At 43.6% G+C, this 24,106-nt stretch overlaps 1 protein-coding gene across 3 annotated transcripts in view; it reads left to right on the top strand.

Moving 5' to 3' along the window:
- The first annotated feature begins 520 nt into the window (after nt 1-520).
- The window catches only part of LOC115137569 (serine/threonine-protein kinase DCLK2-like), a 90,746-nt gene continuing 67,160 nt past the window's right edge, over nt 521-24,106 (top strand). For all 3 annotated transcript variants that reach the window (XM_065024904.1, XM_065024903.1, XM_065024905.1), the window contains exons 1-2: nt 521-1,505; nt 13,415-13,770. In XM_065024904.1, coding sequence (XP_064880976.1) covers nt 1,103-1,505; nt 13,415-13,770 — 759 coding nt within the window. In that variant the 5' untranslated portion in view covers nt 521-1,102. The remainder of the gene's footprint in view (nt 1,506-13,414; nt 13,771-24,106) is intronic.

Raw genomic sequence — 24,106 nt, 5'->3', positions numbered from 1 at the left:
AGACGCATCGGCTTACACTTATTTGTGTAGTTCAGTCCTGGAGCTGTTCTTGTCTATTAATGTTCTGTATTGTGTCATGTTTTGTGTGGATCCCAGGATGAGTGGCTGCTGCTTCAGCAACAGCTAATGGGGATCCTAATAAAATACTATGATAAAAAAGACTTAATCAGGGTGTATCACTCTGTCTCAGACACCCTGATGAAGCCATAAGCTGCTTCTCAACTTTCAAACCCACAAGAGTGGCTGGATTTGGCCATTAGCACCTATTTGTGGTTATCATTTTTCCTTTAGCTTTTCGAGGGAATGGTATTGCCTAATAAATACCTAAATGGCACATCAGAAATAATGACATAACAAATAAGTTCCAATTTAGGGGCCAAATTGCACATTTGAGAAAATACACCACTTGCTGAACATTTGGACAGAGACTACCGTTAGGACCCTGAGGAGAAGCAGCATTCCCTCCCTCGTTGAATTGAATGACAAGACTGGGGTGGCCTCTCGTGCTACAGTGTTAGTGTTGAACGGTTCGTCCGTCAGAGAAATGATGTGAGAAGAGGAGGAGGCTTGCGGTTTCTGTAGCAAGCATGCGGCTTTGTTAGATTCGGTGGATTTTGTACACCGGCTTTACATGCAATGTATTTGTGCTACATGGAATTCGTTTTTCCCATTTGTGTTTTCTACCGGATACATTCTTATAGCTTGGAATCGAGTGTTTTCCTGTGCGGCTCGGTTCATTGGTAAACTAGCGGTTGCATCAGTTGACTGTCAATCAAGTCTCGGCTCTCTGCACCTGGTATTAATTTTAATTTGCCGGTGAATGTTTGTTGACATTGAGTTTTGGATCCTTTTCGTTTAGCTTTTGGTATTTCAATAACCGAGAGTTTATTGTGCAGCCTTATTGACAAGGTAAGATTGTAACCGTAACTCAGGCTACAGTACCCCTAGTTACATTAATAGCGGACTGTATCCCCGGAAAATCACATCTTGACAGCGCAAGGAGGAACTAGCCTACAAGTACACTGGCCTCTCAATTACTGTATCAGTGATTGCCAAAGCGTTGTTTGACAGCTGTCTAGATCAAAACATTAACAGATCGAACATGTCGCTCAGCAGAAGTATTGAATGGGAACACTTTGAGGAACGGGACAAAACGCACCGTTCATCACGGGCTAACGGCTCGGGATCCCAGTCAGGCTCCAGAGGCAACGGTCTCGTGCCCAGCCCGGCGCACAGCGCGCACTGTAGCTTTTACCGAACGCGCACGCTCCAGTCGCTCACCTCCGAGAAGAAAGCCAAAAAAGTGCGGTTCTACCGAAATGGGGACAAATACTTCAATGGTTTGGTGTATGCCGTGTCCAACGACCGTTTTAGGTCCTTAGACGCCCTGCTTATTGAGCTTACCCGGTCTCTCTCGGACAACGTAAACCTGCCTCAAGGTGTCCGGAGCATCTACACGGTGGACGGCAGCAAGAAGATCAGCAGTCTGGACGAGTTAGTGGAGGGTAAGGACACGCAGTTACCACCGGCCCCTTCGCCACACACACAGCCCAGTCCTACAAATGACATAATAAATCACGTAGAGATCAATACTCGCGCATATTGATGAATGAGCTGATTGATCCAAGGTACTCATTATTAGATTTCACCCGACAGACTCCTATTTCTCAGGTTTAATCATACAATCTTATAAACCATTTAATGTCCTGCTTGTCATCAGAGTTCCACCAGCTGTTTTACATTGACTCCTTGTTCATACATATGCAGGTGTATTCTGCTATCAGCTTTCCCCTTGGGAAGAAGACTAGCTAATGCTGCATTATAGGTTTATTATACTACATTATAGCCTATTATACTACATACTAGCCACATTATACTACATTATAGCCTATTATACTACATTATGTGATATAGTAGTATAATAAGGCTATAATGTAGTTATGATATTATATTATATGATATACTAGTATAATAAGGCTAATGTAGTTATGATATTATATAGTATTATAATAAGGCTATAATGTAGTTGTGATATTATATTATATAGTAGTATAATAAGGCTATAATGTAGCTATTATATTATATAGTAGTATAATACGGCTATAATGTAGTTATGATATAGTAGTATAATACAGCTATAAGGGTACCTCCTGGGCACCTCTCCAAAACCTGTATGTATGTGTCTTTCAGAGGGGCTGGGTTAAAAGCGGAAGTCAAATTTCGGTTGGACCTTGTGTGCAATTGATCAATAAAGTTATTTTAATTATACTACATTATAGCCTCCTTAGTAGGATTCAGGCCTATAGAGTATATGCCATGTAGAGTTTGTCCTCTCTTAGGCATTTTACAGTAAAGTCATATGTAAATACAGTAAACAGGTTTACTACTGTAATGCAGTTGTAACCCATGTAGTTAGTCATGGACATGCCTCTCAAACTCTAGGATAGATGATGTCGCGTGTGGCTCAGTTAGTAGAGCATGGAGCAAGCACCAGGGTTGTGCGTTCTGTAAGTCGCTCTGGATAAGAGTGTCTGCTAAATGACTCAAATGTCAATTACATGTGGTTGAGAATCTTGAGATCATTAGTCTCTCTTGAATCAGCAGGACTTCCTTTTTGGTTAAACAGTTGTGACACACACAGGACCCAGTAGTAGTGTGCAGCCATAATAGAGTGTGCGTGTGTGTGTGCGTGTGTGTGTGCGTGTGTGTGTGTGTGTGTGTGTGTGATCCACACGCTGTAGTAGTAGGCAGCACAGTTTTCATGAATGTCCATCGCTCCTCCATTGATCTTAGAGCAGTGTGTGTGTTAGTGTGTGCTCTGGCTAGTGTTCTGTGCTTCATTGGCTGTTAAAACAGTCCTTAGAGTGATTTTTCACCCTCTGGGCATAAAACATGACGTGTCCCCCCTCTGCACCCCGTTCATACCTCTGCCAATGATCTGTTCACTTTGAACATGATGAGGGAGGAGAATGGAAAAGGTCAACATTGAGGTGTAGAGGAAGCTGTTATTATAACTGTACTTATAGTCCAAATAAGATATGTACAACTACCTCCAATGGTCAGGTCATACCATTTATTATATTACAACATGACTTATTAGCTCAGTCATTTCACAGGAGTGCTTAATAAAGAATCATGTATATTGTCCCGACTAGACCCTACACAACTAAAGGCAAATGAATTCAGTAAGTTTGAAGTGTGTGAGTATTATTCTAGAAAAGTATGCAAAGGTTGAGAAATTTCAACATGACCTTCTTTACTTTACAGTAGAGCTCTCTCCCTACTCGGTAGATTTGCTATATATAGACCTATAGAGCAATGGGGGCTGGTGGGATGCGCTATAGGAGGACAGGCTCATTTTAATGGCTGGACTGGAATCAAAGGAGTGATGTCAAACGTATGGAAACCACATGTTTGACTCCGTGCCATTGATTCCATTCCAGCCATTAAAATGAACCTGTCCTCTTATAGCTCCTTCCACCAGCCTCCACTGCTACACAGTGGTTCTGTCTGTGTGTGAGCCACTCTCTCCTCTCTGTGTCGCAGGCTGCAGCAGTGACAGTGGCCGGTGTCTGGGTAATACCTTAATCTTCGTGTTGAGTTCTGCTGTCTGACTTGTGACCTCTCTACGATCCTGTCTTGGCGTGAACGGTTACGGTTATCGCACCATGGTAGCTCTGTCATAATCAAATCAATCCACAGCAAAGAGAGATGAGTGTGGGACTTAGCTTATCTCCTGACTCCCGTTAGTCAGCACCTCCAGCTATAGGCTGTGATTTGTCTTTACTTCACTGCTGTCCTTTTCTCCTGACCCCTCTCTCCTCTCCGTTTATTCTCAGCTGACATCCTTCCTTCCTCCTTCCAAATATAAGCCTCTGCACTCGTTGTCCCCAGAGAGGAGGGGGTGGTAGATTTAGGTCAGCGCCCAATCCCGTGGCTGGGGTACACATTGCATCACTTCTGGTTGGGCTGGCAGGAAGGAGAATGGGTGCTGCCGTGGGACAGTGAGTGTGGTAAAAGATGGACTGGCACCAACACATAGCCAGGCCTACTACTTCTGTCTCACCTCTAGATGTAATGCCTGTTTTCTGCCAAGTAACCGTTCAGAGTGGAAGATGGAATCTTCCCGGCTGGCATCACACTTTCTCTGCTCTGATTTGAAAGGAAAGTGGGCCAACTCACTTTCTCTGGCTGTAAAAACGTGTTGTTGTTCTCATCTTGGGGGTATTTAGGTTTATACTGCAGTAGGTATTAGAGGTCGACTGATTAATTAGGGCCGATTTTAAGTTTTCATAACAATCGGTAATCAGCATTTTTGGACACCGATCATGGCCGATTACATTGCACTCCACGAGGAGACTATGTGACAGGCTGACTACCTGTTATGCGAGTGCAGCAAGGAGCCAAGGTAAGGTGCTAGCTAGCATTAAACGTATCTTATAAAAAAACAATCAATCTTAACATAATTACTAGTTAACTACACATGGTTGATGATATTAATAGTTTATCTAGCGTGTCCTGTGTTGCATATAATCAATGCGGTGCCTGTTAATTTATCATTGAATCACAACTTACTTCGCCAAACGGGTGATTTAACAAGCGCATTTCTTGAATAAAGCACTGTCGTTGCACCAATGTGTACCTAACCATAAACATCAACGCCTTTCTTAAAATCATTACACAAGTATATCTTTTTAAACCTGCATATTTAGTTAAAAATAATTCATGTTAGCAGGCAATATTAAATTAGGGAAATTGTCACTTCTCTTGCGTTCATTTCACACTGAGTCGGGGTATATGCAGCAGTGTGGGCCCCCTGGCTCGTTGCGAACTGTGGGAAGACAGCCAATTTCACCTTACGGGGATGATTTAACAAAAGCACATTTGCGAAAAAAGTACAATCGTTGTACGAATGTACCTAACCATGAACATCAATGCCTTTCTTAAAATCAATACCCAGATGTATATATTTTTAAACCAGCATATTTAGTTAAAAGTAATTCATGTTAGCAGGCAATATTAAACTAGGGAAATTGTGTCACTTCTCTTGCGTTCATTGCACGCAGAGTCGGTGTATATGCAACAGGTTGGGCCGCCTGGCTCGTTGCAAACAAATTTGCCAGAATTGTACATAATTATGACATAACATTGAAGGTTGTGTAACGTAACAGCAATATTTAGACTTAGGGATGCCACCCGTTAGATAAAATACGGAACGGCTCTGTATTTCACTGAAAGAATAAACGTTTTGTTTCCGAAATGATAGTTTCCGGATTTTACCACATTAATGAACTAAGGCTCGTATTTCTGTGTGTTATTATAATTAAGTCTATGATTTGATAGAGCAGTCTGACTGAGCGGTGGTAGGCAGCAGCAGGCTCGTAAGCATTCATTCAAACAGCACTTTACTACGTTTGCCAGCAGTTCTTAGCAATGCTTCAAGCATTAAGCTGTTTATGACTTCAAGCCTATCAACTCCCGAGATTAGGCTGGCAATACTGAAGTACCTATTAGAACATCCAATAGTCAAAGGTATATGAAATATAAATGGTATAGAGAGAAATAGTCCTATAATAACTACAACCTCAAACTTCTTACCTGGGAATATTGAAGACTGTTAAAAGGAACCACCAGCTTTCATATTTTCTCATGTTCTGAGCAAGGAACTTAAACGTTAGCTCTTTTCCATGGCACATATTGCACTTTTACTTTCTTCTCCAACTTTGTTTTTGCATTATGTAAACCAAATTGAACATGTTTCATTATTTATTTTAGGCTAAATTGATTTTATTGATGTATTATATTAAGTTAAAATAAGTGTTCATTATTCATTCAATATTATTGTAATTGTCATTATTACAAATATATATATATATATATATATATATATATAAAAATCGGCCGATGAATTGGTATCGGTGTTGAAAAATCATAATCGGTCGACCTCTAGTAGGTATAGTGGTCTGTGAGGTCATACTCTAGGTACTGTGGCCAATGAAGAGTTCCGTGTAGGTTTGACCTTATTATAGGAGTAGAGTTTGAGCTCTTAAGCCAATCCTATTGGACATTTGATATGGTGCCAGGTTTATTTTGGAACCCCTCTAACCATTCCATTCTTTCTACTGTAAAACAATGACTGGACTCCAAAGTCGTTCCATAAACAGTACACAGTTTGGGTTCCACTCAAGAAGTCCCCTCTATATTGTGGAGACTCCATTGGTGGGGATGATAAGTCCTAATTATCGTAGCCTCCTCAGTAACTTGTTTTGTCAGTGGGTTGCGGCTGTTACCTTGTCCTGCTGTGATATGGAGAAATAGGGCACGGCTGTTGTCAGGGGTCAGGTCACAGAGACAGGAGGAATGCAGTCAATCCGTCAGAGGAGCGTCTTGTCCTGGCTGTGAATGAGGCCTTTTGACTGGAGATGCTGGAGACCGAACACCAGAGTCTTGTCTTTGTGTACTCAGCCATCAAATGGATTTTGTGTGTGTGTGCGTGTGCGTGTGTAATTATAAAGCCCTTTTTACCTCAGGCTGGGTTTGTGACATCGGCTAACACCCCAAACAGCAAGCAATGCAGATGTAGAAGCACGGTGGCTAGGAAAAACTCCCTAGAAAGGCAGGAACCTAGGAAGAAACATAGAGAGGAACCAGGCTCTGAGGGGTGGCCAGTCCTCTTCTGGCTGTGCCGGGTGGAGATTATAACGGTACATGGCCAAGATGTTCAAACGTTGACCAGCAGGGTCAAATAATAATATTCACAGTGGTTGTAGAGGGTGCAAAAGGTCAGCACCTCAGGAGTAAATGTCAGTTGACTTTTCACAGCCGATCATTCAGAGTGAGAGACAGAACTTAAATTCACACAGGACACTGGATAAGACAGGAGAAATACTCCAGATATAACAGACTGACCCTAGCCCCCCCCCCCCCAAACTATTGCAGCATAAATACTGGATAAGACAGGAGAAATACTCCAGATATAACAGACTGACCCTAGCCCCCCCCCACCCCCCCAAACTATTGCAGCATAAATACTGGATAAGACAGGAGAAATACTCCAGATATAACAGACTGACCCTAGCCTCCCCCACCCAAACTATTGCAGCATAAATACTGGATAAGACAGGAGAAATACTCCAGATATAACAGACTGACCCTAGCCCCCCACCCCCAAACTATTGCAGCATAAATACTGGATAAGACAGGAGAAATACTCCAGATATAACAGACTGACCCTAGCCCCCCACCCCCAAACTATTGCAGCATAAATACTGGATAAGACAGGAGAAATACTCCAGATATAACAGACTGACCCTAGCCCCCCACCCCCCAAACTATTGCAGCATAAATACTGGATAAGACAGGAGAAATACTCCAGATATAACAGACTGACCCTAGCCCCCCACCCCCAAACTATTGCAGCATAAATACTGGATAAGACAGGAGAAATACTCCAGATATAACAGACTGACCCTAGCCCCCCTCAAACTATTGCAGCATAAATACTGGATAAGACAGGAGAAATACTCCAGATATAACAGACTGACCCTAGCCCCCCACCCCCCAAACTATTGCAGCATAAATACTGGAGGCTGAGACAGGAGGGGTCGAGAGACACTGTGGCCCTGTCCGACGATACTCCACCGACAGGGCCAACCAGGCAGGATATAACCCCACCCACATAACCCCAGCACAGCCCCCACACCACTAGAGGGATATCTTCAACCCACTGGTGAATTATGAATCACCTGACCCCGCGCTGGTCCTTTGATAAGATCCATTGTATGTAATAAGCTGATTGATTCAACATCAGACTTCACTCATGGGAAAACATTGCTTGTTTAGATGACACCATAGTGTTAGGGACTACGTCAGACAAACACATTCTCAATCTATGACCTCTCACCCCACTGAGTGATGGCGTCTGTGTGTATTTGCTCAGTGATGGATCAGCGCACACACTGATGTATCTGCCCCGTCTCCTCCATAGTGACCAGCTGATGTTTGGTTAGGGAGCTGTTTAAGGGGCTGTGATCTCAGCTGTGGTCCACATGAGGCCCCGCTGTAGGGCCACTGAAGGGTATCACCCACCCAGGGTCCGCTAACCTCTCTGGTGATGCTGCACCTGAGACCCCCCTCTCGTCCCCACGGGTGTTAGGGACTGTCACCCCAGAACCCCCTTCAGAAGGCCACCTCTGTTTCTCCAGGCGTTCTGATCTGAATTGATGATGGCTCCGGGTCTCATTTCGTGTCACCGTTTTCATCTGTTCGGGTCCCCCAGCTGTGGCCTAGCGTTGTTAATTAGCCTTTGTTTAATTGGTAGATGAATAAATCCAGGCGTCGTGGGACTCGACGTCTCGGAAGTCTCCTTCCTTCTGTCCTCTTCCTCCTCCTTTCCATCCCTTTTTCTTTGTCTTAACGCAAATGAGAGGAACCATGAGAAGAGCAGTAGATAATACTGAAATGTCCAACATGAAAAGGTAGAGTTGTAGTTGAGAAGATAACAGATTGATATAAACCTCAGGTCGATGGTCCTGGTTTAGGTTGATCTCAGCGTGGTGTTCTTATGACCAAAGGATCTTCATCTTTTTCAGTCGTGGGTCTTGAAAATAATGCTGTGTATTGAGCTATTCTGGAGGGTTTAGACATCACACCACTCTCGCAAATGACTCCTTTCCCTGACGGATGACACCTTTTATTTAAGCAAGCTGTTCTTCTGTCTCCACGGTGACTCATTCACTGTTGTCTTCCTGTTCCTGGATGACTGACTGCTGAGAATAGGATGTTTTGGTTATCAAATAATAAGAGCATGGTTGACTGCATTAGGAAAAAAACTCAAATTTACCTTAGCTTCTGTAAGCTTTCTATACGGTTCTATATGGATAGATTCTGTTCGTTCCCCTTCAGGTCCTTCAGATTCCCCTCTCTCCCTCTTGTACACACAATAACAATGTTTTCTCTTAGTTCATTTAGCTGGATTTAGCATCACCTCTCTTTGAACATCTCTATCTCTTACATATATAATAATGTTTTCTCACCTTTCTTAGTTCAGTTTAATTTTTAGACCTTATAGCAAGAACCACCTAGTCATCAGAAGCTAACCAGCTAATTAGCTACAAGCTTTTTAGTCATTGTTAGCCACTGCCAACGACCTTTACCTTCTGCACAGGTACCAGCCCTTTTTTTTTAAATATATAAAAAAATAGAAATCTGCTCCTTTTATTATTTGTCCCCAATGCTCTAGGCGACCAGTTTTGAAAGCCTTTAGCCGTACCCTCATGCTTCTCCTTCTCTGTTTCTCGGGTGATGTGGAGGTAAACCCAGGCCCTGCGTGTCCCCAGGCACCCTCATTTGTTGACTTCTGTGATCAAAAAAGCCTTGGTTTCATGCATGTCAACATTAGAAGCCTCCTCCCTAAGTTTGTTTTACTGCTTTAGCACACTCCACCAACCCTGATGTCCTTGCCGTGTCTGAATCCTGGCTTAGGAACGCCACCAACAATTCTGAGATTTCCATACCCAACTACAACATTTTCCGTCAAGATAGAACTGCCAAAGGGGGAGGAGTTAGCTTGCAAAGTTCTGTCATACTTTCCAGGTCTATACCCAAACAGTTTGAACTTCTAATTAAAAAAATGTACCTCTCCAGAAATAAGTCTCTCACTGTTGCCGCCTGCTATCGACCCTCCTCCGCTCCCAGCTGTGCCCTGGACACCATTTGTGAATTGATCGCCCCCCCAATCTAGCTTCAGAGTTCGTTCTGTTAGGTGACCTAAACTGAGATATGCTTAACACCCCGGCATTCCTACAATCTAAGCTAGATGCCCTCAATCCTACACAAATCATCAAGGAACCCACCTGGTACAACCCTAAATCTGTAAACATGGGCACCCTCATAGACATTATCCTGACCAACTTGCCCTCCAAATACACCTCTGCTGTTTTCAATCATGATCTCAGCGATCACTGCCTCATTGCCTGTATCCGCTATGGGTCCGCGGTCAAACGACCACCCCTCATCACTTTCAAACGCTCCCTAAAACACTTCTGCGAGCAGGCCTTTCTAATCGACCTGGCCTGGGTATCCTGGAAGGATATTGACCTCATCCCGTCAGTCGAGGATGCCTGGTCATTCTTTAAAAGTAATTTCCTAACCATCTTAGATAAACATGCCCCGTTCAAAAAATGCAAATGCAAATGCAAAACAGATATAGCCCTTGGTTCACTCCAGACCTGAATGCCATTGACCAGCGCAAAAACATCCTGTGGCGGACTGCAATAGCATCGGATAGTCCCCGCGATATGCAACTGTTCAGGGAAGTCAGGAACCAATACACACAGTCAGGAAAGCAAAGGATAGCTTTTTCAAGCAGAAATTCGCATCCTGTAGCTCTAACCCCAAAAAGTTTTGGGACACTGTAAATTCCATGGAGAACAAGAGCACCTCCTCCCAGCTGCCCACTGCACTGAGGCTAGGTAACACAGTCACCACTGATGAATCCATGATAATCGAACATTTTAATAAGCATTTCTCAACGGCTGGCCATGCCTTCCTCCTGGCTACTCCAACCCCGGCCAACCCCGCAGCTACTCGCCCAAGCCTCCCCAGCTTCTCCTTCACCCAAATCCAGCAGATGTTCTGAAAGAGCTGCAAAACCTGGACCCGTACAAATCAGCTGGGCTAGACAATCTGGACCCTCTCTTTCTAACACTATCCGCCGCCATTGTTGCAACCACTATTACCAGCCTGTTCAACCTCTCGTATCTTCCGAGATCCCTAAAGATTGGAAAGCTGCCGCGGTCATCAAAGGGGGTGACACCCTAGACCCAAACTGTTACAGACCTTTATCCATCCTGCCCTGCCTATCTAAAGTCTTCGAAAGCCAAGTTAGTTAGCAGATCACTGACCATTTAGAATCCCACCGTACCTTCTCCGCTGTGCAATCTGGCTTCCGAGCCGGTCACGGGTGCACCTCAGCCACGCTTAAGGTCCTAAACGATATCAAAACCGCCATCAAAAAAAAAGGCAGTACTGTGCAGCCGTCTTCATCGACCTGGCCAAGGCTTTCGACTCTGTCAATCACCGTATTCTTATCGGCAGACTCAATAACCTTGGTTTTTCTAATGACTGCCTCGCCTGGTTCACCAACAACTTTGCAGACAGAGTTCAGTGTGTCAAATCGGAGGGCATGTTGTCCGGACCTCTGGCAGTCTCTATGGGGGTACCACAGGGTTCAATTCTCGGGCTGACTCTTCTCTGTATATATCAATGATGTCGCTCTTGCTGCGGGCGATTCCCTGATCCACCTCTACGCAGACGACACCATTCTGTATACTTCTGGCCCTTCCTTGGACACTATGCTAACTAACCTCCAAACGAGCTTCAATGCCATACAGCACTCCTTCCGTGGCCTCCAACTGCTCTTAAAAGCTAGTAAAACCAAATGCATGCTTTTCAACCGTTCGCTGCTCGCACCCGCCCGACCGACTAGCATCACCACCCTGGACGGTTCCGACCTAGAATATGTGGACAACTATAAATACCTAGGTGTCTGGAGAGACTGTAAACTCTCCTTCCAGACTCATATTAAACATCTCCAATCCAAAATCAAATCTAGAATCGGCTTTCTATTTCGCAATAAAGCCTCATCCAGCCAAACTTACCTTAGTAAAACTTACTATCCCACCAATCCTCGACTTCGGCGACGTCATCTACAAAATAGCTTCCAACACTCTACTCAGCAAACTGGATGCAGTCTATCACAGTGCCATCCGTTTTGTTACCAAATCACCTTATACCATCCACCACTGCGACCTGTATGCTCTAGTCGGCTGGCCCTCGCTACATATTCGTCGCCAGACCCACTGGCTCCAGGTCATCTCTAAGTCTATGCTAGGTAAGGCTCCACCTTATCTCAGTTCACTGGTAATGATAACAACACCCACCCGTAGAACACGTTCCAGCAGGTATATCTCACTGATCATCCCCAAAGCCAACACCTCATTTGGCTGCCTTTCCTTCCAGTTCTCTGCTGCCAGTGGCTGGAACGAATTGCAAAAATCACTGGAGTTGGAGACTTTTATTTCCCTCACCAACTTTAAACATCAACTATCTGAGCAGCTAACTGAACGCTGCAGCTGTACATAGTCCATCTGTAAATAGCCCACCCAATCTACCTACCTCATCCCCATACTGTTTTTATTGTATTTACTCTTCTGCTCTTTTGCACACCAGTATCTCTACTTGCACATCATCATCTGCTCATTTATCACTTCAGTGTTAATCTGCTAAATTGTAATTATTCGCTCCTATGGCCTATTTATTGCCTACCTCCTCATGCCTTTTGCACACACTGTATATAGACTTTCTTTTTTCTACTGTGCCATTGACTTGTTTATTGTGTTATTGGCTTGTTTATTGTTTACTCCATGTGTAACTCTGTGTTGTTGTCTGTGTCACACTGCTTTGCTTTATCTTGGCCAGGTCTCAGTTGTAAATGAGAACTTGTTCTCAACTAGCCTACCTGGTTAAATAAAGGTGAAATAAAAAAACAAAGTCATGTTGTCATCGATCGGTGCCTTGAGCTTAAACTGGTAAAAGGCCAGATACGCAAGTATAGCGCTATGTCGTGACAGCGCAAGGACATCAAAGGCAGCAATATGGGTTCACTTAGTTGCATGCGTAGCGTATTACATGCTGCTACAGTGTGCCATTCTGTGGTTTCATTAGTGTTGTGACAAACAGTCAAATCAATGATGAAAGATTAGAGGTTAGCCATGCCCAGAATGTGAAAATAAAAATCCTGCATGTTTTGTCCTCCCGCAAACCGCCTTCAAACACAATCACCCACCCTCACATCCTCCTCTTTCCCTGATTGTGGTTCCATTTATCAGCCTTTTGAGTCGTCAAATGAATCTGGCCTTGGCTTGAGGGGAAACACAAACATATTTGCTAACTGTTACAATGGAATGCGGGCTAGGAAAAGGAAAAGACTTAGCTTTGGAGAGTATCCAATGCAGCAGGCCGAGAGACCTCACAGAGAGGGCCGAGTTACACTGGCTGGCTGGCCTCCGTCTCAATGTGGCTTTTGTTTCCACTGGGGAACCTTAACTCCTTGTCATCCACAGTCAAGCCGACTAGAGTTACTTTCCAAGTTATGTGGCTAATTACCACTCCTTTAGTCATTTAGAATGAATGGTTATTCCTTGACAGTTGTAAAGTATCATTCAGAGCTGGAAAATGCGACTGAGTTGATTACTGCAGCTTCAATAACTAAATTGCCATACATTTGATAAGCAGTTGATGGATTTGATATCAGTGTTTATAAACTGTTGATTCAATGATTTTGATGAAATATATATATATTTTTTAAAGAAGCTTAAATTCTAACTAGTTCTCCCCTCTTCCTCCCTTTTAGGTGAGAGCTACGTGTGTGCCTCCAACGAGCCCTACCGCCGAGTGGACTATACCAAGAACGTTAACCCTAACTGGTCAGTGGGCATCAAGGCCGGCCAGTCCCGCTCCCTGTCCTCCCTCAGCACCCTGGTAAAGGGCGAGCTGCAGCGTAGCGAGGCCAGCCTGGGCACCAGAGACTTCATCAAGCCCAAGCTGGTGACGGTCATCCGCAGCGGGGTCAAGCCCAGGAAGGCTGTGAGGATCCTGCTGAATAAGAAGACGGCCCACTCCTTCGAACAGGTGCTGACCGACATCACGGACGCCATCAAGCTGGACTCCGGGGCGGTCAAACGGCTCTACACACTGGAGGGAAAACAGGTAAGATGGTAGTAATTCTGTAGATGCAACAACTTGGTTACTTCCTATAGCACAGAGTCTCAACTCCAATCCTGAGGTATATGATATGGTTATTTAACCATTTCTTTCCTTCTCCTAAATGGCTTACAGACAGTTGTGTTCAACATATGTGGCCCATACAGGCATCAAACCCTCAACCTTGCTGTTGCAAGTAATGAATAACGATACTTCAGGGACTTTATATTAGAGTATGTTGGGTTAATCCCAACGCTGCTCTGGAGATGGGAATCAGTACCCGATGGGATATCCATATTGAGTTCTCTGGTCAAAGGTGTTATCTATAGCATAGATGCTTCATGATTTATGAGTTTCAGCTGTATCAGCACTCAACCGTTATACTATCGCTAATCAACACAAACCCCATGGTGCACTACAAGTATCTCCATGAGAGTCGACTTAATCAACACAAACCCCATGGTGCACTACAAGTATCTCCATGAGAGTCGACCTAATCAACACAAACCCCATGGTGCACTACAAGTATCTCCATGAGAGTCGACCTAATCAACACAAACCCCATGGTGCACTACAAGTATCTCCATGAGTCGACCTAATCAACACAAACCCCATGGTGCACTACAAGTATCTCCATGAGAGTCGACCTAATCAACACAAACCCCATGGTGCACTACAAGTATCTCCATGAGAGTCGACCTAATCAACACAAACCCCATGGTGCACTACAAGTATCTCCATGAGAGTCGACCTAATCAACACAAACCCCATGGTGCACTACAAGTATCTCCATGAGAGTCGACCTAATCAACAAACTTCATGCTTTGTTTGGAATACAGTGTTTGGTTTTGGCCAGACATAATGGGACCCATCTCATCCAAAATGTTGACTCAGGTTTGCCAATAAGCACCTGGATGATCATCAAGACTCTTGGAAGAATGTTCTATGGACAGATGAGTCAAAAGTATAACTTGGGTCCCATTATGCTTGGTGAAAACCAAACACTGCATTGCACAGTAAGAACCTCATACCAATGGTCAAGCATGGTGGTGGTAGTGTGTTGGTTTGGGGATGCTTTGCTGCCTCAGGACCTGGACGACTTGCCTTAATAGAAGGAACCATGAATTCTGCTCTGTGTCAGAGAATTCTACAGGAGAATGTCAGGCCAGCCGTCTGTGAGCTGAAGCACAGATGGGTCATGCAGCAAGACAATGATCCAAAACACACAATTAAGTCTACATGAAAATGGCAAAAAAGCAACAAATATGACGTTTTGGAATGGCCAGACCTAATCCCAATTGAGATGTTATGGCAGGACTTGAAACGAGCAGCCCAGGATTATGCAGTGTGTTAGTTATCAAGAAACTTTTGCTTTGCATTTCCCCCCAGCTTAGTTTAGATTGGTGTTAAAGCAGTTCTGCATGGAAGAGTGGGCGAACATTCCTCCACGTGACATGAGACTGATCAATAACTATAGGAAGCATTCGGTTGGAGTCATTGCAGCTAAAGGTGGCACAACCGGTTATTAGGGGGAAATTACTTTTTCACACAGGGGCATTGGGTGTTGCATAACTTTGTTTATGAAATAAATGAAATAAGTATCATTGTTGTATTATTTGTTTACTCAGGTTCCCTTTATCTATTTTTAGGTTTTGGTTGAAGATCTGATAAAATTCAGTATCAACAATGTGCAAAAGTAGAGGAAAGGAGGCAAATACTTTTTCACAGCACTGTATGGTCCTATTTAGTATGGTCCTATTTAGCCTTATGGACCCTGGTCAAAAGTAGTGCACAACATAGGGAATAGGGTGCCATTTGGAACGCAAACCTAATGTGCTAGTGATGAACACATGATACATTTAATTTCCCATCATGGGCTTTAGTTTTAGATTGATATAAATGCTGCTAGCCTCATCTGAGGAAGACGATTCCACCATAATGGATTAAGAGGGAGTGGATTTAGAACATTTCCTAGAAGTCAGGTTCCACAGTTGTTAAAGATAAGTGGATTTAGAACATTTCCTAGAAGTCAGGTTCCACATTTGTTAAAGATAAGTGGATTTAGAACATTTCCTAGAAGTCAGGTTCCACAGTTGTTAAATATAAGTGGATTTAGAACATTTCCTAGAAGTCAGGTTCCACAGTTGTTAAAGATAAGTGGATTTAGAACATTTCCTAGAAGTCAGTGGAACCTGTGTTTTTTTTGATAACGGCAGGATCATGATGTCTGTCAATGGAGTCAGTTTTTGTAAAGGACCATTCGCTTAGAAGTATAGAAGACATTGAGACATCTAACGCTGCGGAGAAGGTTTCAGTGCTAGACAAAGCTAAAGAAAAGAGAAGCAGTATCCCCCAAAATCCCATTCCTTCTATCTGAACTCTGAATATTGTCCTGGCAGAGAACACAGTTGACCCTTCTTTCCTGACAGATTCCCGGAGCCGGCGGGAATCTTCACGGACGGGCCAGAGAAGTGACTCATGAAAATAATGATCCTTATCCTCTCAGACAGTCAGACTGGCCAGCCCAACATACTGAAGCCTCTACTCAGAGGAGGCTCTATATCAGGAGGAGAGGCAGGGTCTGGATGATTTCTCTCTCTCTGACAGAGAAGACAGTTTATGCAGTACAGTACAATAGGCACTTTCAGTATCTGCACCTGTTTGCTTTTGTTTTGTGGCAATGAACCAGTCTTGCAGCACAAACTGAAATACACAGCAGTATTCGACCAGAAACGGCTGACCAAGCTTGATTTTCAGCCCAGAGAGAGCATGTTTTAGGCACACGATCAGTGATTCACCTCTTCAGTCCAAATCTGGCTGCTTATTACTCGGCCGTCCAGAGAGTACAGGGATGGAACGACAGAGAGACAGAACGAGAGGAGAAACAAGCGATGACTGAAAAGATCAGCCATCACCTCTGAATCGATGGTCTCGCTTACTCCCTGTGGTACTCAACGTCGCTGCTCTTTCAGAAATTGCCAAGCATAGGCTACAGTATGATGGATCCTTGGGAATGCCCCATTAGATATCCACCCCGGTACTAATTCAGTCCCATGTCTGTGACAGAAAGACTACTGACTCTCTGTCTGTCTGTATCCCTTCATGGATCTCTTAAACAGATTTGACTGTGCTGTGGGCTGAGACTTCACCATAAATGATGATGCAACACAGCTGCAAATTTGACTGGGACGTTTTCTCCATTCATCTGTCAACATTCAGTGTTGTCGGCACTAGACAGAGAGAGAGGAGGAATCCTGTTTTTTGTAGAGATGAAGCAGAGAGACGTGGTGTGAGAGAAAGAGGGAGTGCCTTCCCTACTCTGTCCTTGGGGACCGCTTCAGGCAGGCGACTCGCAAGGGCTGTTTGGAATGCAATGTGGTGGGCGGTTTGACTGTGACGCGCACTGATGATGTCACAGGGGATTTGCCTGAGGAAGCCGGTGGTAAATCCAAACGAGCGCTGCAGGGCTGTCTGGAATGCAGGCTGACTCTCTCTGGGATTTCACAGGGAAACCTCCTTTCCAATCTCCCTGTTTTTTTTTGTATATTCTAACGCTATGCAAAACAGATGTCCATGAGCTGCCAGGCATATGTAAATGACACGATTATGCTAATTCATGAAACTGGTTGGCTCAATACAGTTGTTCTCGCTCACAGAGAATGTTAAGTGTGTTTTTGTCTGTAGCTTTCAGTTCGATTAGTCAGTTCTATAGCATTTAGTTATTATGCTGCCTGCAAGTTGTTATGGCAGCGCTCCATTTGAAACTATGGGTTACTGCATATACTTATAGACAGGGTAGCTCACAACGTCACAAACAATGCACACGCTTCAATGGGGCAGAAGTCCTTGTGTTGTGATTCTGGATGTCCAGATAGCTAGCAACAGTAACAAGAAGCTGCCATGTGGGGAATCGTAAGCTAGTTTTATCTTGTTACCATGTCTTGTTTTGACTGATGTCACGCCTATGCTAATATGGCTAAAATTCACTAGCAAGCTAACCAACACAACTGTAACAATGGATTTGAGAGACCACGCCTGCTCATTGTGCAAATTTATTTATGTTTTCAGTAAACATTGGACACGAAATATAGTTTACATTTTGTCAACAATCTAAGCCAACCCCGTCTGTTTTCCCCCATAGTTGCATACACGTCGGTTTTGTTGCTTAACAACCAACCCGTCTATAACCATGACAACAATAGAAGAGTTGGCTACTGCACATACAGTATTGGACCCAGGCTAGCTCAAAGGACAGTACACAATCCTAACAGCAGCCCAGGCCTGTGGAGCTCTGAGGGATGGCCCATGTGCTTAAACACCATTTAAAAATACCTGGCAGCCAATGGCACTACATCCATCTCACCAATGTGTATAGCATAATGAATGGAGTCTACAGTAACTCCTACCATCGTTGAGGTATAGGATGCAGACTCCTCATTTAGAGTTTAGCAATATTTCAATATATATCAATATTTCAGACGTAAGATGCTGTAATTTCTTGTTGTTCATTATATATTGATAAGGCCCATATGGTTCCACTCTCTGAGCTGTTTTGATGAGTTTGAGTTGGTAACGCATAGCGTATGGGTTGTTAATGATAAGGTCATTCTCCGTTACTCAGACCATCTACTGTATATTCAACTCCTGAGACGGATCGCTCTTCTTCCTGTCACATGCTTTTGTAATGATCCACTCCATTGGTTGATTTATATCACCATATAAACAGCCCTTTCAGTCCTGATAGAGGGCTGGTTGGGGATCTTCTGTTGCATATAATGGCATATACCAGGACACCACATCCTAAACGACTCCATCGACTGGGAACTCCAATACAACAGTTTTCTGTCACTGAGGAGGATCGATGGGGACTGTTTAAAATCAGGTTACCCCCGGAGGTTAATGGGGAGGTATTCCTGGCCCTATAGCTGAGTAACTGTGTCCTTTTGAGTCAATGAGGCAGATCCTAGGAAAGGCCATCTATGTGTGTATCACAGGAGGATGGTAGCACCTTAATTGGGGAGGATGGGCTTGTGGTAATGGCTAGCGCGGAATAGGTGTGTATCAAACACATGGTTTCCAGGTGTTTGATTCCATTCGCTCCATTCCAGCCATTATTAGTAGCCATCTTCCCCTCAGCAGCCTCCGCTTGTGTGTATCTAATCAGAGCTGGGCTTATAAGAAGATGTACACTCATGATGCTGTGTCATTCAAAACATGCATTCAAAATGGAGGTCAATGTAGGGGCATTATGGCTGTAAATATCTTGTTTAAAGGACATCCATCCCAGCATGATCCCATACTTGTCCGTATAACCTTGTGTTTACAAATACTTACCATAAGTAAGTCATATAAATAGTCAGACATCGACATTTGACTGATTGCACATTATGTTATATGAAGTGTCATACTTGCAATGCTCGGCTGAGAATTTCCTCCCAACAGTTGTTGTCTCTGACCAGGCGGAGATCAAGAGTTTAGCTAAATCAGTCCCTGCCACCTGCTCATGAAACCACCAGGCACCAGCCCCTCTGGCATGGGATGAGGGTATGGGACAAGGGAACAGACAGGAAACCGGCCCCATTGGAACAGATAGGAAACCGGCCAATGGCCTTTTCTCTCTCAGACCATACTGTGGCCTGCTGTCTACTGTAACTGTAGTCTTGTCAAATCCTCTACATGTAATACAATATCTCTGTACTGGTATGTACTGTATTCAGCTTCTCTGGTAGAGTTCTCTGGTAGAGTTCTCTGGTAGAGTTCTCTGGTAGAGTTCTCTGGGATTTTACTTGGATGTATATAGTACACATGAGTGGATTTTTTTATATACTGTGTTTTAGGACCATAATAGTAACTCTGTTTGGCTTCTAAAGGCTATCAAAATTAGATTAGTGTCAATTTAGAGTTTAACTGCTAAATTGTAATTATTTCGCCACTATGGCCTATTTATTGCCTTTACCTCCCTTATCTTACCCTATTTGCACACACAGTATATATACTTTTTTCTATTGTGTTATTGACTGTATGTTTGTTTGTTTACTCCATGTGTAACTCTGTGTTGTTGTTTGTGTCGCACTGCTTTGCTTTATCTTGGCCAGGTTGCAGTTATAAATGAGAACTTGTTCTCAACTAGCCTACCTGGTTAAATAAAGGTGAAATAAAAAATGAACTGCAGAAGCCTGAATCCTTACCCTTAAAGAACAGAGTTGGACTATAATGGATGCCGTCCACTTCAATGACCGCCATTCAGTCAATGGAATTTAATTTGATTTCGATTTCTGAATGAAAATTATTCAGATAACCAGAGTAATATTTGTAGTTTTCTGGTCATATTTTTAAGTTCATGCCTTTGTAAATTCATCAAACTGTTGTGTCTGAGTAAATAAGCAATGCGTATACCTAGAACCTCTGATTATGTTAAATCTTTAGCAGTTAAATGGTTAACTACATGATCTATGGGCTTTTGCTTTTCCACTTCTTCTCCTTGTCCAATCTGCCTGTCTGCCAAGTGAGCTCTTTACATTAGTCTGGATAATCTGACAGGACTTGCCCTCTCTCTGACAGCGCCTCTCTCCTCCAGCTAAGCTGCTTTTCACGCTCCGAGATGCTCCCCATGCTCACGTCTCTGGACGGGCATGTCTCCTGTGATTCCCTCTAAAACAGACTCTGGAGGGGGTTGTCTGTGTGTGTCTGTCTGTGTGGCAGTGATGAGGTATTGTTGTTTGTCCCCCCATGGCTGTAACATTGTCACTCACTATTACGTCTGATGTGTCCTGTGAAGGGTGAGAGGCATGGCCTTGAGAAGAGCCAATTCAGTGTGTCCTTTTTATCTAAGCTCTGTATTCTAGTAAAGCGGATGCTTTTGTTATCAGAGAGAAGGGGTTCTCTTCTCAAGTGTTCTTTTCCCCTCAAATAATTAAATTCAGTATTTAATCCAAAACATTGGATTCTAAGTCTTTAATGCTATCACACTGTTTTGGCTGTGTAAGAACATCATAAATCCTTCAAATGAGAGCCTTGTACGGTTAGCGTAGCCGCTAGTGTATTAGAACCCAAAGCCCCAGAGACACGTCTCAAAAGCCCATCAAATGCCTCACCCTTGGGCTTAGCAGCCAGCGCTAACAAGCTACCAGCGCTAACACATGAAGGATGGCCCGACTACAGCCTAGCCCAGCCTGCCATCTGCTCCTCCTCCAAACAATCAAATCGTTGGTCCCAGGCAATGTCTGTGTCTGTAGGGGTCTGCCAACCAACACCCTCCCTTAGCTCCCCTACCAGGGCCCTGACCATCACTAGATAATTAAACGTATAAATTGAGGGAGTGCGTGTGTGTTCGTACGTGCCTATATGTGTAGGGGTTTAAAGTGCAGCTTGTGTGTGTACTCCATTTGTAAACACAATGCACTCTCAGTTCAGCTCTCTCTCTGTCTCTACTTGATTGCTAAGCTGCTAGCCTGGATGAATGTTAATTGATATCCTCAGGGCTACATCAGGGCCAACAGACTCAGCTGCTGCTTTGAGAGAGAAACTTCTCTCTGTTTTACATCTCAAAGCCGTGTGGAGAAAGAAAGAACGGGAGCTCTTTGGCAGGAGGTGGGATTGAAGAAAGAAAGAACGGGAGCTCTTTGGCAGGAGGTGGAATTGAAGAAAGAAAGAACGGGAGCTCTTTGGCAGGAGGTGGGATTGAAGAAAGAAAGAACGGGAGCTCTTTGGCAGGAGGTGGGATTGAAGAAAGAAAGAACGGGAGCTCTTTGGCAGGAGGTGGAATTGAAGAAAGAAAGAACGGGAGCTCTTTGGCAGGAGGTGGGATTGAAGAAAGAAAGAACGGGAGCTCTTTGGCAGGAGGTGGGATTGAAGAAAGAAAGAACGGGAGCTCTTTGGCAGGAGGTGGAATTGAAGAAAGAAAGAACGGGAGCTCTTTGGCAGGAGGTGGGATTGAAGAAAGAAAGAACGGGAGCTCTTTGGCAGGAGGTGGGATTGAAGAAAGAAAGAACGGGAGCTCTTTGGCAGGAGGTGGGATTGAAGAAAGAAAGAACAGGAGCTCTTTGGCAGGAGGTGGAATTGAAGAAAGAAAGAACGGGAGCTCTTTGGCAGGAGGTGGAATTGAAGAAAGAAAGTGCCAGCTGTCCTATAAACATTGTAGAGTGAAATATTTGGTTTATTCCTGCTTAACTTCACTGACATTTGGCTTCTGGAAGGAAATGGATAGGGAGATGCTGTAGGAGCTACAGTATAGTGCAGTCCACTGCAGGAGCTGATTTGATAATCGATGTCCCCACTTGTGGGATTGTAAGAAAGCATGCATGTGTACACACACACACACACATACACTTGTAGCCGTATTAATTGTACAACTTTTTCACAGCGTATGAATAGCACATCGTTCTATTATCCCCCCAGTCAGCAACCATTGGTAATATTTCTGGCTATATTATGGCACCAGTGTATCATTATCACAGTGAATGGCTGCCAGTAGGACCATTATGATGGACCATTATGAAGGACCTGACTATATCATCAGAATTGTATGAGCACAGATGAGGATCTGGCCAAGGCCAAGGGATGAGTGTGTGTGTGTGTGTGTGTGTGTGTGTGTGTGTGTGTGTGTGTGTGTCTCCACCTATACAGTGGTCAAGGGGTCTGAAAGTTACTACATGACTCCATGTGTTATTTCAGAGTTTTGATGCCTTCACTATTATTCTACAATGTAAAAATAAAGAAAAACCCATACTTTTGACTGGTACTATATATATAGTACCAGTCAAAAGTTTGGGTTTTTCTTTATTTTTACATATATATATATAGTTGAAGTCGAATGTTTAAATACACCTTAGCCAAATACATATAAACTCAGTTTTTCACAACCCTGATATTTAATCCTAGTAAAAATCCACTGTTTTAGGTCAGTTAGGCTCACCACTTTATTTTAAGAATGTGAAATGTCAGAATAACAGTAGAGAATGATTTATTTCTGCTTTTATTTATTTCATCACATTCTTAGTGGGTCAGAAGTGCACATACACTCAATTAGTATTTGGTAGCATTGCCTTTAAATTGTTTAACTTGGGTCAGACGTTTTGGGTAGCCTTCCCACAATATGTTGGGTGAATTTTGGCCCATTCCTCCTGACAGAGCTGGTGTAACTGAGTCAGGTTTTATAGGCCTCCTTGCTCGCACATGCTTTTTCAGTTCTGCCCACACATTTTCTATGGGATTGAGGTCGGGGCTTTGTGATGGCCACTCCATTACCTTGACTTTGTTGTCCTTAAGCCATTTTGCCACAACTTTGGAAGTATGCTTGGGCTCATTGTCCATTTGGAAGACCCATTTGCGACCAACCTTTTTCTTCCTGACTGATGTCTTGAGATAAATCCACGTAATTTTCCGTCCTCATGATGCCATCTATTTTGTGAAGTGCATCAGTCCCTCCTGCAGCAAAGAATCCCCACAACATGATGCTGCAACCCCCGTGCTTCAAGGTTGGGATGGTGTTCTTCAGCTTGCAAGCCTCCCCCTTTTTCCTCCAAAAATAATGATGGTTATTATGGCCAAACAGTTCTATTTTTGTTTCATCAGACCAGAGGACATTTCTCCAAAAAGTACGATCTTTGTCCCTATGTGCAGTTGCAAACCGTAGTCTGGCTTTTTTAATGGCGTTTTGGAGCAGTGGCTTCTTCCTTGCTGAGCGGCCTTTCAGGTTATCTCAATATAGGACTTGTTTTACTGTGGATATAGATACTTTTGTACCTGTTTCCTCCAGCATCTTCACAAGGTCCTTTACTGCTGTTTTGGGATTGATTTGCACTTTTCGCACCAAAGTATGTTCATCTCTAGGAGACAGAACTTCCTCCACGTTCAACTTCCTCCTTCCTGAGGGGTATGGCGGCTGCGTGGTCCCATGGTGTTTATACTTGCGTACTATTGCTTGTACAGGTGAACGTGGTACCTTCAGGCGTTTGGAAATTGCTCCCATGGATGAACCAGACTTGTGGAGGTCTACAATTTGTTTTGGCTGATTTCTTTTGATTTTCCCATGATGTCAAGCAAAGAGGCACTGAGTTTGAAGGTAGGCCTTGAAATACATCCATAGGTACACCTCCAATTGACTCAAATGATGTCAATTAGCCTATCAGAAGCTTCTAAAGCCATGACATCATTTTCTGGAATTTTCCAAGCTGTTTAAAGGCACAGTCAACTTAGTGTATGTAAACTTCTGACACACTGGAATTGTGATTACTGTCAATTATAAGTGAAATAATCTGTCTGTAAACAATTGTTACTTTGTAGATGTCCTAACCGACTTGCCAACACTGTAGTTTGTTAACAAGACATTTGTGGAGTGGAG

Source organism: Oncorhynchus nerka, linkage group LG11, assembly GCF_034236695.1.
Source record: "Oncorhynchus nerka isolate Pitt River linkage group LG11, Oner_Uvic_2.0, whole genome shotgun sequence".
In the NCBI taxonomy this organism is placed as follows: domain Eukaryota; kingdom Metazoa; phylum Chordata; class Actinopteri; order Salmoniformes; family Salmonidae; genus Oncorhynchus; species Oncorhynchus nerka.
Note: the sequence above shows the minus strand (reverse complement) of the source record. Positions and strands in the feature narration are given on the sequence as shown.